General features: G+C 36.7%; 1 protein-coding gene across 1 annotated transcript in view; it reads right to left on the bottom strand.

The window, feature by feature from the left end:
- Positions 1-12,356, bottom strand: part of zranb3 (zinc finger, RAN-binding domain containing 3) — a 114,185-nt gene that overhangs the window by 32,341 nt on the left and 69,488 nt on the right. The window contains exon 15 of the mRNA XM_059327838.1: positions 9,694-9,833. Coding sequence (XP_059183821.1) covers positions 9,694-9,833 — 140 coding nt within the window. The remainder of the gene's footprint in view (positions 1-9,693; positions 9,834-12,356) is intronic.

Genomic DNA, 12,356 nt, shown 5'->3' with positions numbered 1-12,356 from the left:
TTAATTTTGAGTTGTTTTGTTTTTCCAACATCTATGATAATTGGGAGAGTGTTTATATATAAATTCCATTTTATTCCAATTTAAAAAAAAATAAAATTTCTGTCATTCTAACTGTGTTGTCCTGCACACAGACATGTTTATGTTGTTCCCATCTCTAGCCATGATTGTGCTGATTCCATAGAGCTGCAGGACTTATAGATTTATATAGATTATATATATTGCAGTGGAATAAAAGTACACAGTGAATAAAATGTAAAAAGAACGAAATACGCCCCGGAAACGTCTAGTATAGGTTCAGAGGGTTAAAGTACAAAAGAAGCTGTCATTCTTGAAATAAATCACTGTGTAGTGGATGAAACCATGTGAAGCCGTTTGTTCCTGTGTGGAACATGTATGACAAATGTACCTGCTGCACCGAAAGCTTCTCTGTAATTAGTAGCCGCGGAAACAGTTTTATAACATTTACATGCAATTAGTTTCATTGTGTTGTGCAGCTCAATTGTATTAAACTACAGGTATTTTCAGCCAAGCAATCAGATTTTTAATGACTAACTTGCAGAACTTGAAGCCAATTACATTCAAGTTCTGTAATCTGGCTTCACTTTTTTCTTTATTGGTTTCCATGGAAATTCCCGTGGAAACCAAGGAGCTCGTTAGTGATCTCTCTTCTTTTTATTCTAATATATGTATACTACTTTGAAGATAATGCTTCTCTTGTGACAGCACGCATGCATTAGTAACAAAAATAATGAGCATTGTGAAGAGTAGAAAAAAATAAAAAACTGCATATACCCACAAGAATGTACCTTGCTGTGATTATGTGTAATCATACTGCGGCAGCTTGGAGGTATCTGCATAATCATTGTAAAAAATAACCACAATAGAGAACATTTCCACAGTTATTACTGCTTCATTACTGCCAATTTAAAGCCTGAGAAGCTGCTTACACTCAGGGATTGTGCATCACTTGCAACCGCTCTCCATCCGGTTATAAGGTCCGATTCATGAAAGATATTAAGACGCAAACACGCCCATAAAGTTGCTTAAACTAGAGTGCAATTTGCCTCTTTTTTGCACATGATTGCATTATCAAAGTGGCAGCAAGCAATGCATGAGAGGTTAAAGTGTGAAGGTCAGAACAACTCAAGCAAACTCAGTTTCACCTTTTAAACCTCTTCTTAAAACTCACTTTTACCGTATTGCCTTTTCCTGACCTTCTACTTATTTTCACTGATTTTTAACTTGTATAATTGTTTCCAAAGGTGCAACACAATAAAAGTTATTATTATTATTACTACTTGGGACGGGCTCGTGCTGTTTTGGTTTTATTAAACCTGACTGAGCTTATTTAACCGCAAAGATTAATGGTTTAAATCTCCAGAGTCAGAGCAACCGATTGGTCAGGAACTTATATTAATTAAAGTTCTGTGTTCAGTCCACATTCACACAGTGAGCGTATGTGAGCGAATCAGTTTATGGACATCATGAGAGTCAGACTGAGCCAGAAATCTGTTTGTTTATTAAAAATGACCTGTATGGGAGCTGAGAGGACCGTACTGCCACTGAATCCCAAAATAAAGGAGTTTGAGTTATATTCGTATATTCTTATATCCGTACTTATGAATGCGCTTCATTTACCAGCAGCTCTCTGCAGACGCTAAAAATTTCACTCTAACTACGTGTGGCTGTTAACGCTGCTGTTTGTGAAATTTTTTTTGCAATAGAAAGGGGCTGATTTTGCACCAAATGTTTGCATCTTACCTCAGACAGCATGCAGACACTATTAGCTTGGCAGCACGGTTAGAGGTGCAGGAGCTTTGAGAATTACATGGTTTGTTTCTGTTTTATTTTCATGTTTAGTGGCTGCAAAAGCCAACAATGATTGTGCCAAATATCAGGGACATTTTACAAGAAAGAGTCTAACCAGTGCTTTTTTTTTTTTTTTTAAGCTTTGACATGGTGGACGGAGAGGACAGGCAGGACACCAGAGAAAGTAACAATGTTTAAAGGTTAACACCTGTCACAGCTGACAGAGATTCAGAGATACAAATCAACATTAGGGAATCTTCCTGTGCTGTACTCTCAGTGCTCACAGGCCCACGTGTTTATTTGGATTATGGCAGAATAAATATCATGGAGAGTCGGGGGAGTGGAGGAGCGGGTCGTGCTGTCTTTTCTGCGTGGGAATGAAAAAAGATGTTCTGTCTTCCCAAATGACAAGCTAATGAGTGATTCACAAACATATCCAAAATCAGATAATACAGTTTAAAATGATACAAATGAAAAAATTGTAAAAACAATTTTAATATAATTTGAAATGCAATTATTTTTTATTTGTTGTGTAATATTTTTTTAAATTTATTTAATAATATTAAATGTTATTATCTTTAAATTTTATTCTATAATATTCTATAATAAGTGTAATTATTTTATAATTATTTTATTTTAAATTGTATTATTTTAAAATTATTTAATAATATTAAATAAAATTATTTTCTAAATTCATTTTAATAATTACATTTTTTAGGCAGACACAAATTTCTCCAATTAAAAAAATACAAAAATTATTATGTTTGTGTACAGCATATAAGCACATTTCCTATTCATCTAGTAGATGAATCATCATTATAAAACCATTAAATTTTGAGCAAAAAAATAAATAATAATCTTGAGATAAAAGGTAGGTTTTTTAAGAGTGAATATTTTTCTAAATGTAAAAATATTTTATGTCATTTCAGTCACATGACACCCATGGTAGACCAATAGTAAAGGTTTTGATGACTATATTTACTTTAAGCAGGAAATAAACCAGCCAAACCTTAAGTGTCCCACATTACCCGAATCCACCCTATATTGTCAGTATTTTAAAGGGATTATCTGTACAAAAACTTCCAGTTGTTTACAGTGTATGCTGTAGTTATTGACCTTATAGATTGAGTATTTCAGGTGTTTGTCACATATAACAAAACAATGAGTCCCACAAAATGTGGGGAGTCACAGTGGAGGATTTCAGAAGAAGTTTATCACGACAGAATGGCCGTCTGAATCATCCTGACAGGGTAAGCTCCACCCATCTGCTGCTCCTGGTGTCGACATGAAACAAACCACCCACCCACCCACCCAATCCTTGAATAAAACAACTGTTTGATGTGTTGAAAATGCACATAAAATTCCTAATACTCTCAATATTTCTCATTGAAACCCCGGTGACAAATCTCCCTGTGATTGTGCGGCGAGCGGCCCCCCTGGGTGAATCCTGCGCCTGCTCCAGGATTATCCCGATGTGACAGCTTTCCAGCCAGAATTCCTACAGTTTATCATTTAAACGACAGCGGGGGACATTTATCTGTGCGGCTTATCGCCTCAGCCACACGGACATGACACTTGTCTATTGCTGTCAGGGTAATATTCTATTGGTGATTCAGTCGCTCCTCTCTATGTAAAACCCTCTTGTCTCGCATCTGCGTTAGCGGGGAGGGATCTGATCCCTCATGAATGAAACAAAAGGGCGTTAAGTGTCACAATCCGATCAATACAGAGATCTGCTGGCAAGTGGCACTCAAGACGAGTGCCAAGAATGCACGGGAGTGTAATCAGAGTCAGCGTGGGGTTAAACTGAAGTTTATCTTAGTCTGCTGTGGTGCACAAAGTTCAGTGTAAAAGAAGCTTAGAGAACATGATTATCTGAGAGAAATACCTTCAGCCAGAGTCTGGAACATGAGCGCTCGCTGCATTGTTGCTATCTCTTGGTCAGCTCTTTCAAAAACCAACCGACTGTGAGCTTGTTAGTGGATATCTACAAATTTATGAGTGATCTAACACTTGTGCAGCGCTCCATCACTGCTGCTGCTGTTGTTCATTACTACTTGAACAGAGCAGCGAGATGTTCAATTGTTTTATGTTTCCAGCATCCATTTATTTCACACTATTAGACCCTGGTCTGTCAAGAAAGCAGAAAATAGTCATATTAAAGGAGTACTAGGAGTGATTTTCTACTACAGGACAAGAAAGAGAATCTAAAATACAAAAGCAATTATAAATCATGAAGAACGTTGTGTGAAATCTACTGTACAAAGACAGGATCATACATGTCCAAACTGATAAAGTAAACTGACTCTTTGGGACATTTAGCTTTTTCAGTTGGCTTTTTACTTCTTTTATTTCCTTTTTAACTCTAACTCTGTTTTTAGATTGAGTTTTTATTACTATTTTATTGTTTTGTGTATGATTTTTATTGTATTTTAATAACTGTACAGCACTTTAGTCGACTGAGGTTGTTTTTAAAAGTGCTTTATAAATAAACTTTGACTTGACTTTAGTTTCTGTAACTCCAGTTTTCATAGTTAAACAGGTGATAACATAATTAAAAGGTGCACCTGCAACATGTGAGCAAATGCACAATTATCTATTTTCCTGAGGAGGAAGAGCATTGATGCACAAACCACCTCTAATGTGTTCTCATTTTTGTGTTTAAATAGCCTCCAACAATATGTCTGACTACACCTCATTTCCAGACTAATTAATCCACCCACAGAGTGGTGCAGGTACATGTGCTACTTCCACAACTTGTTTTTCATCTGGTTCTGTTTCTCCACTCTGAGCTTTATGTAAACAAATGTCCTTCGTTTGTTGGAGAGAATCTGTGAGGGAAAGAGCGGACACTTTTGACCCTTTAATGAATTGTTGGTGGAGTTTTTTCTCACATTTCCGCCCAAATTCAGCCCAGAATCCTCTATGTTTTGGTCGACTTGGACTGCATTCTCACCTGCAGAGAACTGAACTCAGGTGCACTTGGAAAAGAACCTGGACCCTGTTTTTTTAGCGGACCCAGGGCTCCAGACTGCCCCTTAATGGTCGCATTTTGCTCCTAAAATTTGAGACAGTGGGAGTAAATGTTTAATCTACTCGCGCATGTGCGACCAGTAAATTTGCAGGTTTTTTAATGATCATTGTAACAGAGTTTCCTGGGTGTTTAACTGGATGCAGCTAATAAAACAATAAATGGACAGGAGTTGAGGCAACATGTTCAGTGCGGTTCAGCAGCAACCACTATTTTAATCAAAACCATCGTTCACATACAGGAAGACATGGCTAAAACAACAGTATGTTACATTATTAAATATTTTTTGTTGCTGACATCTTCTGCTCCAGTCTGAAACCTAATTTAAATGTGAATTTAAAACATTGTAGTTTCTGCATTAATTGTCAAAGTATTTATCAGTTATACAGTTCAAATGGGAGGAAATGTGAAAATTTACTTTGCAAGTAGATATAAAGTGTGCACTCCTAAATTTTCTGCTTGCACACCTCAATTTTAAGTTAGGGGCCACTGTGCTCCTAGTAAAAACAGTTATTCTGGAGCCCTGGGACCAGTGTTTGGGTTCTTTGGTCCGTTTGATCGTTCACACCAGCAAAAACCAAACAAACTATCCAATAAAACACAGCAGAGTTCGTTTCAAGAGGACCAAACAGCTACGGTGTGAAAGCAGTATTGAATTTGTGCTTCTTTTTTCTTTTTAACTTCCCTGCAGGATCACTTGCAATATAACGTCTCTTTTGTGGCCTGACGTAACCACAACTATATAATATTTGGTGCAAAGTTACCTACAGTCAGCTTTCTTTGTATTGGATCACAATAAAGGTGTTTAACATTAACATTTAGGTAATTAGACCCACACAAAAATATGAGAGGCTGAGTGCTGCACGAGACAAGTAAACTGATGTAGAAATGTAAAATTGCATGACTTAAAGAAAAACATTTGTGCATGTAATAAATCACATAACATGATAAGAATAAAAGAGCATCATGGGTCAACATGATGGGTGGATCCTTGTTTATATCTTGCTGTCATTTCTTCTATTCATATTCTATTGAATCACAGAACATGACTGTATTTGAAGAGCTTCTTTTTTCCTCTTTTACCATAATTAATATCAGAGAAATTAAGCAGCGAAATAACTAAAAGAGGCTCTTGTTTTTCTCACAGTAGGCCGGAGGCGGTGAGGGTTAATAACAAGCCTCCAGGTCATTCTGCACCACAGTTTCTTCATAAAACGACAAGTTCTCTAAGTAGAACTTTCTTTCAATCACTGTTAAGTTTCCTTCTTAAACTTTGACTCTCTTATTACTGCCTCTGTCTATTTTCTCACATTTGTCCTGCTTGCTAATTGGCAAAGCGTGATGGAACAGCTTCTTTACTCTATTGTTGTTTGCAGCTCCGTCTTGATGAAGAGATCTCAATAAGAAAAGAAAAGGAATTAATTAAGCTTTGTTCACTGTTCGGCTGAGTATGACAGGAACAAGCTGGTGAGAAAGAAAACACAAGTGGATATCACAGCTCTACATGCCCTTTCAGTTTTACTTACCCGCCCTGAAATAACTGTTACATCACAGACTTTTTCATTTAGAAAGTCTAAACCTGATATGTCAGTGTTTTCAAATAGCTGCAGGAACAACAGTTTGATATCAGACGTTTAAACTAGAGGGACACGAGAAGCTGAAATATCTCTGAATGGAGGAATGCATCAGATACAGCTGCAGACTTTTTGCATCAAAAAGCATCTAGATGACATATAAATACTGTAAAAGTGTCAAAACACTCAGTGCATGAGAAATGCATGCAACATATCTGCAGAAACTGTCTTTAAATGTGCCGTCAGGTTGTGATCAGGTCAGTTTTACTTCAGTAAGAGATCTGAATTCTTCTGCACATCACATATAAAAACACACGCAGTGAGTGCAGCTGTAACTTTATTACTATAATAATAATTAATATTCTAAAGATTTATGTTGAGTGTTTGTTCTGGCATATTTGAGTTTAATGACAACCATTTAGAAGTATTTCATTTGAACGAGTAAGCAGAAATAAATGAGGGGACATAAATACCCAGAATGCTCGAGGAGGAAAACCGGAACTACAATAAGTTTGATACAATAACTGTAGGAGCATAAATGCAGTTTTTTGTTGTTAACAGAATATATGAAGTTCATAAGAAATAATAATGATAATATTTACAATATGTACATGTTTTGGTAGATATATGATAGATATATTTTTGTTTTGTGAAGACTGTACCTTTAATATGTCACTCTCGCGAGTGTTTGGTGACGGTAATTTGGTAGGTAATGTGTTTTGTGGTCAGTCAGGACAAGCGGGGAGTGGAGCCCAATAGTTTTTTGACCTCTCTCTATCTCTCCCCACTACTTTTCTAATTTCGTGTATAGGACGCGATTTTTATTTCATTTTGTGACATTTTATATTTTGTATTTTTCCTGAATTTTTCTGAGTAAACATTCAACGAGCTGGTCTCTGTGGATTTATTGGATGTGGACATGGGGAAGAGTGGTACGAGCGTCAAATTGAGGCTCCACCTACAATAAGATTTGTAGTCATGTGGCCATTTTTTCTCACTAAAGACGTCTGGTTTTAAACACAGAGTCCTGTTTTAATCTACAATAAATACTAATAATAAAATGCAGAACTATCAGGATGAAAACAGCTTCTTTCCCTGAACTGTCTGACTCTCAACACCCACACACGATAAATTAATTACAATGTGCAATAAAACTGACATGTGCAAGACATACTATCTACCTCCTCTATAACTTTTGTAGCATTTTCAGTGGTCATTTATTTATTTTTATATTTATTTATTACATCACACATCCTTGTCCTTGTTTAAGTTTAGCTCAACATATTTTTTAAATGTTTTATTCATGTCTGTTTTGTGTTATAATTGCTTTAACTATGCACCCTAAGCAGTGGCACTCTCAATTTCGTTGTATAGTTGACTATATAATGACAATAAAGGCTATTTCATGATTTTGATCTGATTTGATGAAATCAGAAGTGCCTTGTGACTAGGGTTGCAAAATTAACAGGGAATTTACACAATTGAAGGTTGGCCCTTAACAGGAAAGTTAAATATAGTTTGGGAAAAATATTTTTTGAACATAATCTTAAATAAAACAACCAGATTTCATGCAAGCACACTGCAAATTATTTGTTTCTTACCAAGATAAAAAAAAGTGTTCGATAATTTATCTTGTTTTAAAAGTTAATTTCTTATTTTAAGTGTTCAACATGCTTATTTCTAGATTTAATAATCTTAATTCAAGAACTCTTGTCAAGTGAAACAATATGTCCATGCAGCAAGATCATTTGTGTTTATTTTGTTTTTAGACACCCCTTTTTTGCAGTCCAGACTTGAATATCTACAGGGCTGCTGAGGCCACGCCCCCTACAGAGGCCACGCCCCCTGCTGTGGCTTCATTCACCACCATCTCTCTGCAGACACTAATAATTTCCCTCTAACTGTGTGTGGCTGTTAGCGCTGCTGTTTGTGATTTTTTTGATTTTGCACCTAATGTTTGCATATAGAACTGGAGCACCGAGTCGCTATTAGCTTGGCAGCACGGTTAGAGGTGCAGGTCACCCTCTGCAGGTACTTTGAGAATTAATTTAAACTTGATAAAGTTCTACTTACATTAAAGGTGTTGAAAGTCAGTGGAACAGTGGCATAGAGATTGTAAGACAGCCCAGATCCAGTCAGGTAATACACGCCTAAAACTTTTACAGTATAATAGGTTAATGAGATATTACACCAGTAAAATTAAACAAATTTAACAGTAACATACCTGATTCATGCACTAGATGTGGTGAAGATAAAGGGACACTCTTTGCCCGAGAATCAAAGAGTTTTGGGAAGAGGTTTAGTGTTTTAGTTCAGGAGATTCTATCGATTAGATTACTTCAGGAACCTAGACTTTTTTTACTTGGTCTAAACCCAGAGGGGCATAACATAAACTACCATGAACAGGTTTTTCTTAATTTGTGTTTGTTACAGGCAAAACGAGTGATTGCGTTAACATGGAAAAACATTGGTAAACCAGCATATCACAGTGGTTTAAGGATTTATCTTTATGTTAGCACCTGGAAAGAATTACATACACGCTTAAGAATAAACAAGAGGTGTTTCAAAGGGGATGGGGACGTTTTATACATTATATTAAGAACAATAATCTGTCATTTAGGGTGTCCCGGTGGCTCACACTGGTAGATTGCGTACCATTAAGGCAGAGTCCTTGCTGCAGCGGACCCAGGTTCGAATCCGGCCTGAGGTCCCTTTGCTGTTGTCTTCCCCTCTGTCTCCCCCTTTCTATCTGTCACTATCTAATAAAGCAGTAAATTGCCAAAAAAAAAAAATAATAATAATCTGTCATTTAATAAATGAACCTGGAGCAGAATAATTTTACCCTCTGAATACTTATACTTATGTTCATTTGCTCTATACTCATGTATTCTATTTTGAAAGGATCCTCAAAGACTCTTGTTCTTAAATGATGCTACTGTCACCTATGTGTCAATTTTGTAAAACAAAACTCAATAAATATATTGTTGGAAAAAAAGAAAAGAAAAAAAAAAGGTTTTGAAAAGTCATGTTGTTTTTGGATTTTGAATATTTCTATTTCTATCTAGGAATAGTTCCTGCAAGTTAACCGGAAATCCTCCAGCCCTCCACAAAAAAACACAACTTGACAGAAATGAAGAAAGAAAAACAGAGAGGCACTTTGAGGTGCAGGCTGTTACATAACCTTGAGATAAAAAATATCCAGGAATAATCATTAGTAAAACGTCTCTGCTCCCATTATGATCCCAGTCAAACCATTATCTAATATGCACGCTCACGTACCTTGGAGTAAAGATATATTCGGTCTGTGTACTGGCTGGCGCAGAACTGCAGGCCCGGGTAGACGGGGCAGGCGTCATCTCCATCATCGGCCTCATCATCGTCATTAGCAGCAGCAGCAGCAGCAGCAGCAGCTCTCCGGTCTGCAGGGAGAGAGGGAGACTAATATCTCACTGAGTATATATTATTGGCTCATTATTGACTTTCACAGCTTTATTGGTACCTCTGTTTGCTCCTCTGGTGATGCAACGACGAGCAGATGCATTAAACTCCTGCAGCTCTGCAGATTTATTACAGCCAGCACGTTATTGAGAAGATATGACATTTGTAGCAGGTCATTAAAATGTGTATGCATACAGGGCGCATGTTTGAAATATATATAACTGTTATTGCTTTCACGCATCTGATTAGAGGATCGGAAATGAAAACGTTTAGGTAATTATCTTTAACATTTTCATTCTTGCAGGAATAGGAAAGACAATTTAGCCTGAGCAGCTGATGTAGCAGCCAACTCACACGAGGAGGGCTCAAGACTTATTTAATTCATTGTTTCTAAGAGCACAGATTGTTCTGAATGAACAGAAGAAGAATGTGGCTTTGTAGCACCAAAATGATGCCAAGATTTAAAAATACCGGCTCTTAAAATGACTTCAATTAAGCTCTTCTTTATACTTCAGCTTCACTACATTTAGCTGATAGCTTTAGTTACTTTTCAGGTCAGGATTTAACACAAAAAACATGATCAATTTACAGTATTTAGACCTTTTTTTATATGACATACAGTATATTAAGTAGTTAAAAGAGCCTTACTTTGAGGAAAAATGCTGCTAAAATAAATGCATAAATAATACAATTAATGTAATAATATATTTAGATTGTATTAAACAATCTGAGTGGGTGCATTCTGCAGAATGAGTAGTTTAACTTTTGGTACTTTAAGTACATTTTGATGCTTTATACTTATTTTCTGGGCGGAATAAAAAAGGAAAGTCTCTTAAAATCCTGATTGGACTCTCACGCCTCTCGCTGTTTGTTGCTTTTAAACTCAAGATTCTGCAGAAATACGAGGTGAAAAAAAAAAATGACTCATGCATTTGCAGAATCATGCTTCACAGTTAATTAATGTAATAATATATTTAGATTATATTAAACAATCTGAGTGGGTGCATTCTGCAGAATGAGTAGTTTAACTTTTGGTACTTTAAGTAAATTTTGATGCTTTATACTTATTTTTTGGGGCGGAACAAAAAAGGGAAGTCTCTTAAAATCCTGATTGGACTCTCACGCCTCTCGCTGTTTGTTGCTTTTAAACTCAAGATTCTGCAGAAATATGAGGTGAAAAAAAAAAATGACTCATGCATTTGCAGAATCATGCTTCACAGTTAGTCCTGTCGTGATCTGAACCTGCCTCTAGCTTCTGGTCCTGCACAGGTGTTTGGTTCAATTTGTCAGACAAGAAAATAAGGAGATTCTGCGGTACGCTGAGCTACTCCTTTCATGTCGGCTCGCTCGCTCTGTGCGGCTACATTTCTTTGACAGAAATCTCCCAATTTAATTCTCACATCAGGAATTTGCTGAACACAGTAAGAGAAAGCAGCTCTAAAGAGAGAGAGAGATAAAGAGACAGTGAAGGAGAAGAGAGCGAGCAGGTCATTAATGTCAGCCATGTAGCTCGCTCATTCTGCCAGCATCGAGCAAGAAAAGGTCAGGCGCTGGAAATGAGACCGCCGCTGCTCCACCACGCTTCATTTAGACAATGACCTATAACACTCTGATAATACTCGCCTTAAATCACTTCGCCTGGCCAGTTGTCTGCCTCTGTGTGTGTGTATGTGTGTGTGTGTGTGCATTTGGCTTGCTAATAGGGGAAAACAACTGACACGGGCTGATGTGTGTGACACCAGCGTTCCTGTGGAACAGGTGCAGCCGTGAACCTGCACCAGGTCTCTGCTCGGACCGGGACATCATCCAGCTGAAACACTCTGAGGGTTCACAGACATCAGAGACATAAAATACCTTCAAAAACTGCTTTATCTGCTGGTTGAGATACAACGTGCAATAAAATTGACATGTGCAAGACATACTATCTACCTCCTCTGTAACTTTTGTAGCATTTTCAGTGGTCATTTATTTATTTTTATATTTATTTATTACATCACACATCCTTGTCCTTGTTTTAGTTTAGCGCAACTTATTTTTAAATGTTTTATTAATGTCTGTTTTGTGTTATAATTGCTTTAACTATGCACCTTAAGCAGTGGCACTCTCAATTTCGTTGCATAGTTGACTATATAATAACAATAAAGGCTAATTCGTTTGATTTTGATCTGATTTGATAAGTGCCTATGAACACCAATGTGCAAAAAAAGTGTGTGTTTGAAGCTTAACTGCATGTCTACATTATTAATTTGTACTTGATCTGCCAAAACATGTATATATTTTCTAACTGCACAAGCATCATTTATATGTTTATGTTGACATTTTGTGTTTTTCACACTTGCTTTGGCAACGTAAACGTCTGTTTCCCCAACGCCAGCAAAGCAAACTTGATTTGATTTGATTTCCGAAGAACAAACTGTAGTTAAACAACACGATTTTCTGCCAATCTTAGAAAAGTCTTTTAATGATCTTATTAGAGATTTATATTTTGTGTTGACAAGCCAACT

The sequence above is a fragment of the Centropristis striata genome, chromosome 24, assembly GCF_030273125.1.
Source record: "Centropristis striata isolate RG_2023a ecotype Rhode Island chromosome 24, C.striata_1.0, whole genome shotgun sequence".
NCBI classification, from domain to species: Eukaryota; Metazoa; Chordata; class Actinopteri; order Perciformes; family Serranidae; genus Centropristis; species Centropristis striata.
The sequence above is the reverse complement of the archived record's forward strand: the minus strand, read 5'-3'. Positions and strand labels throughout refer to the sequence as shown.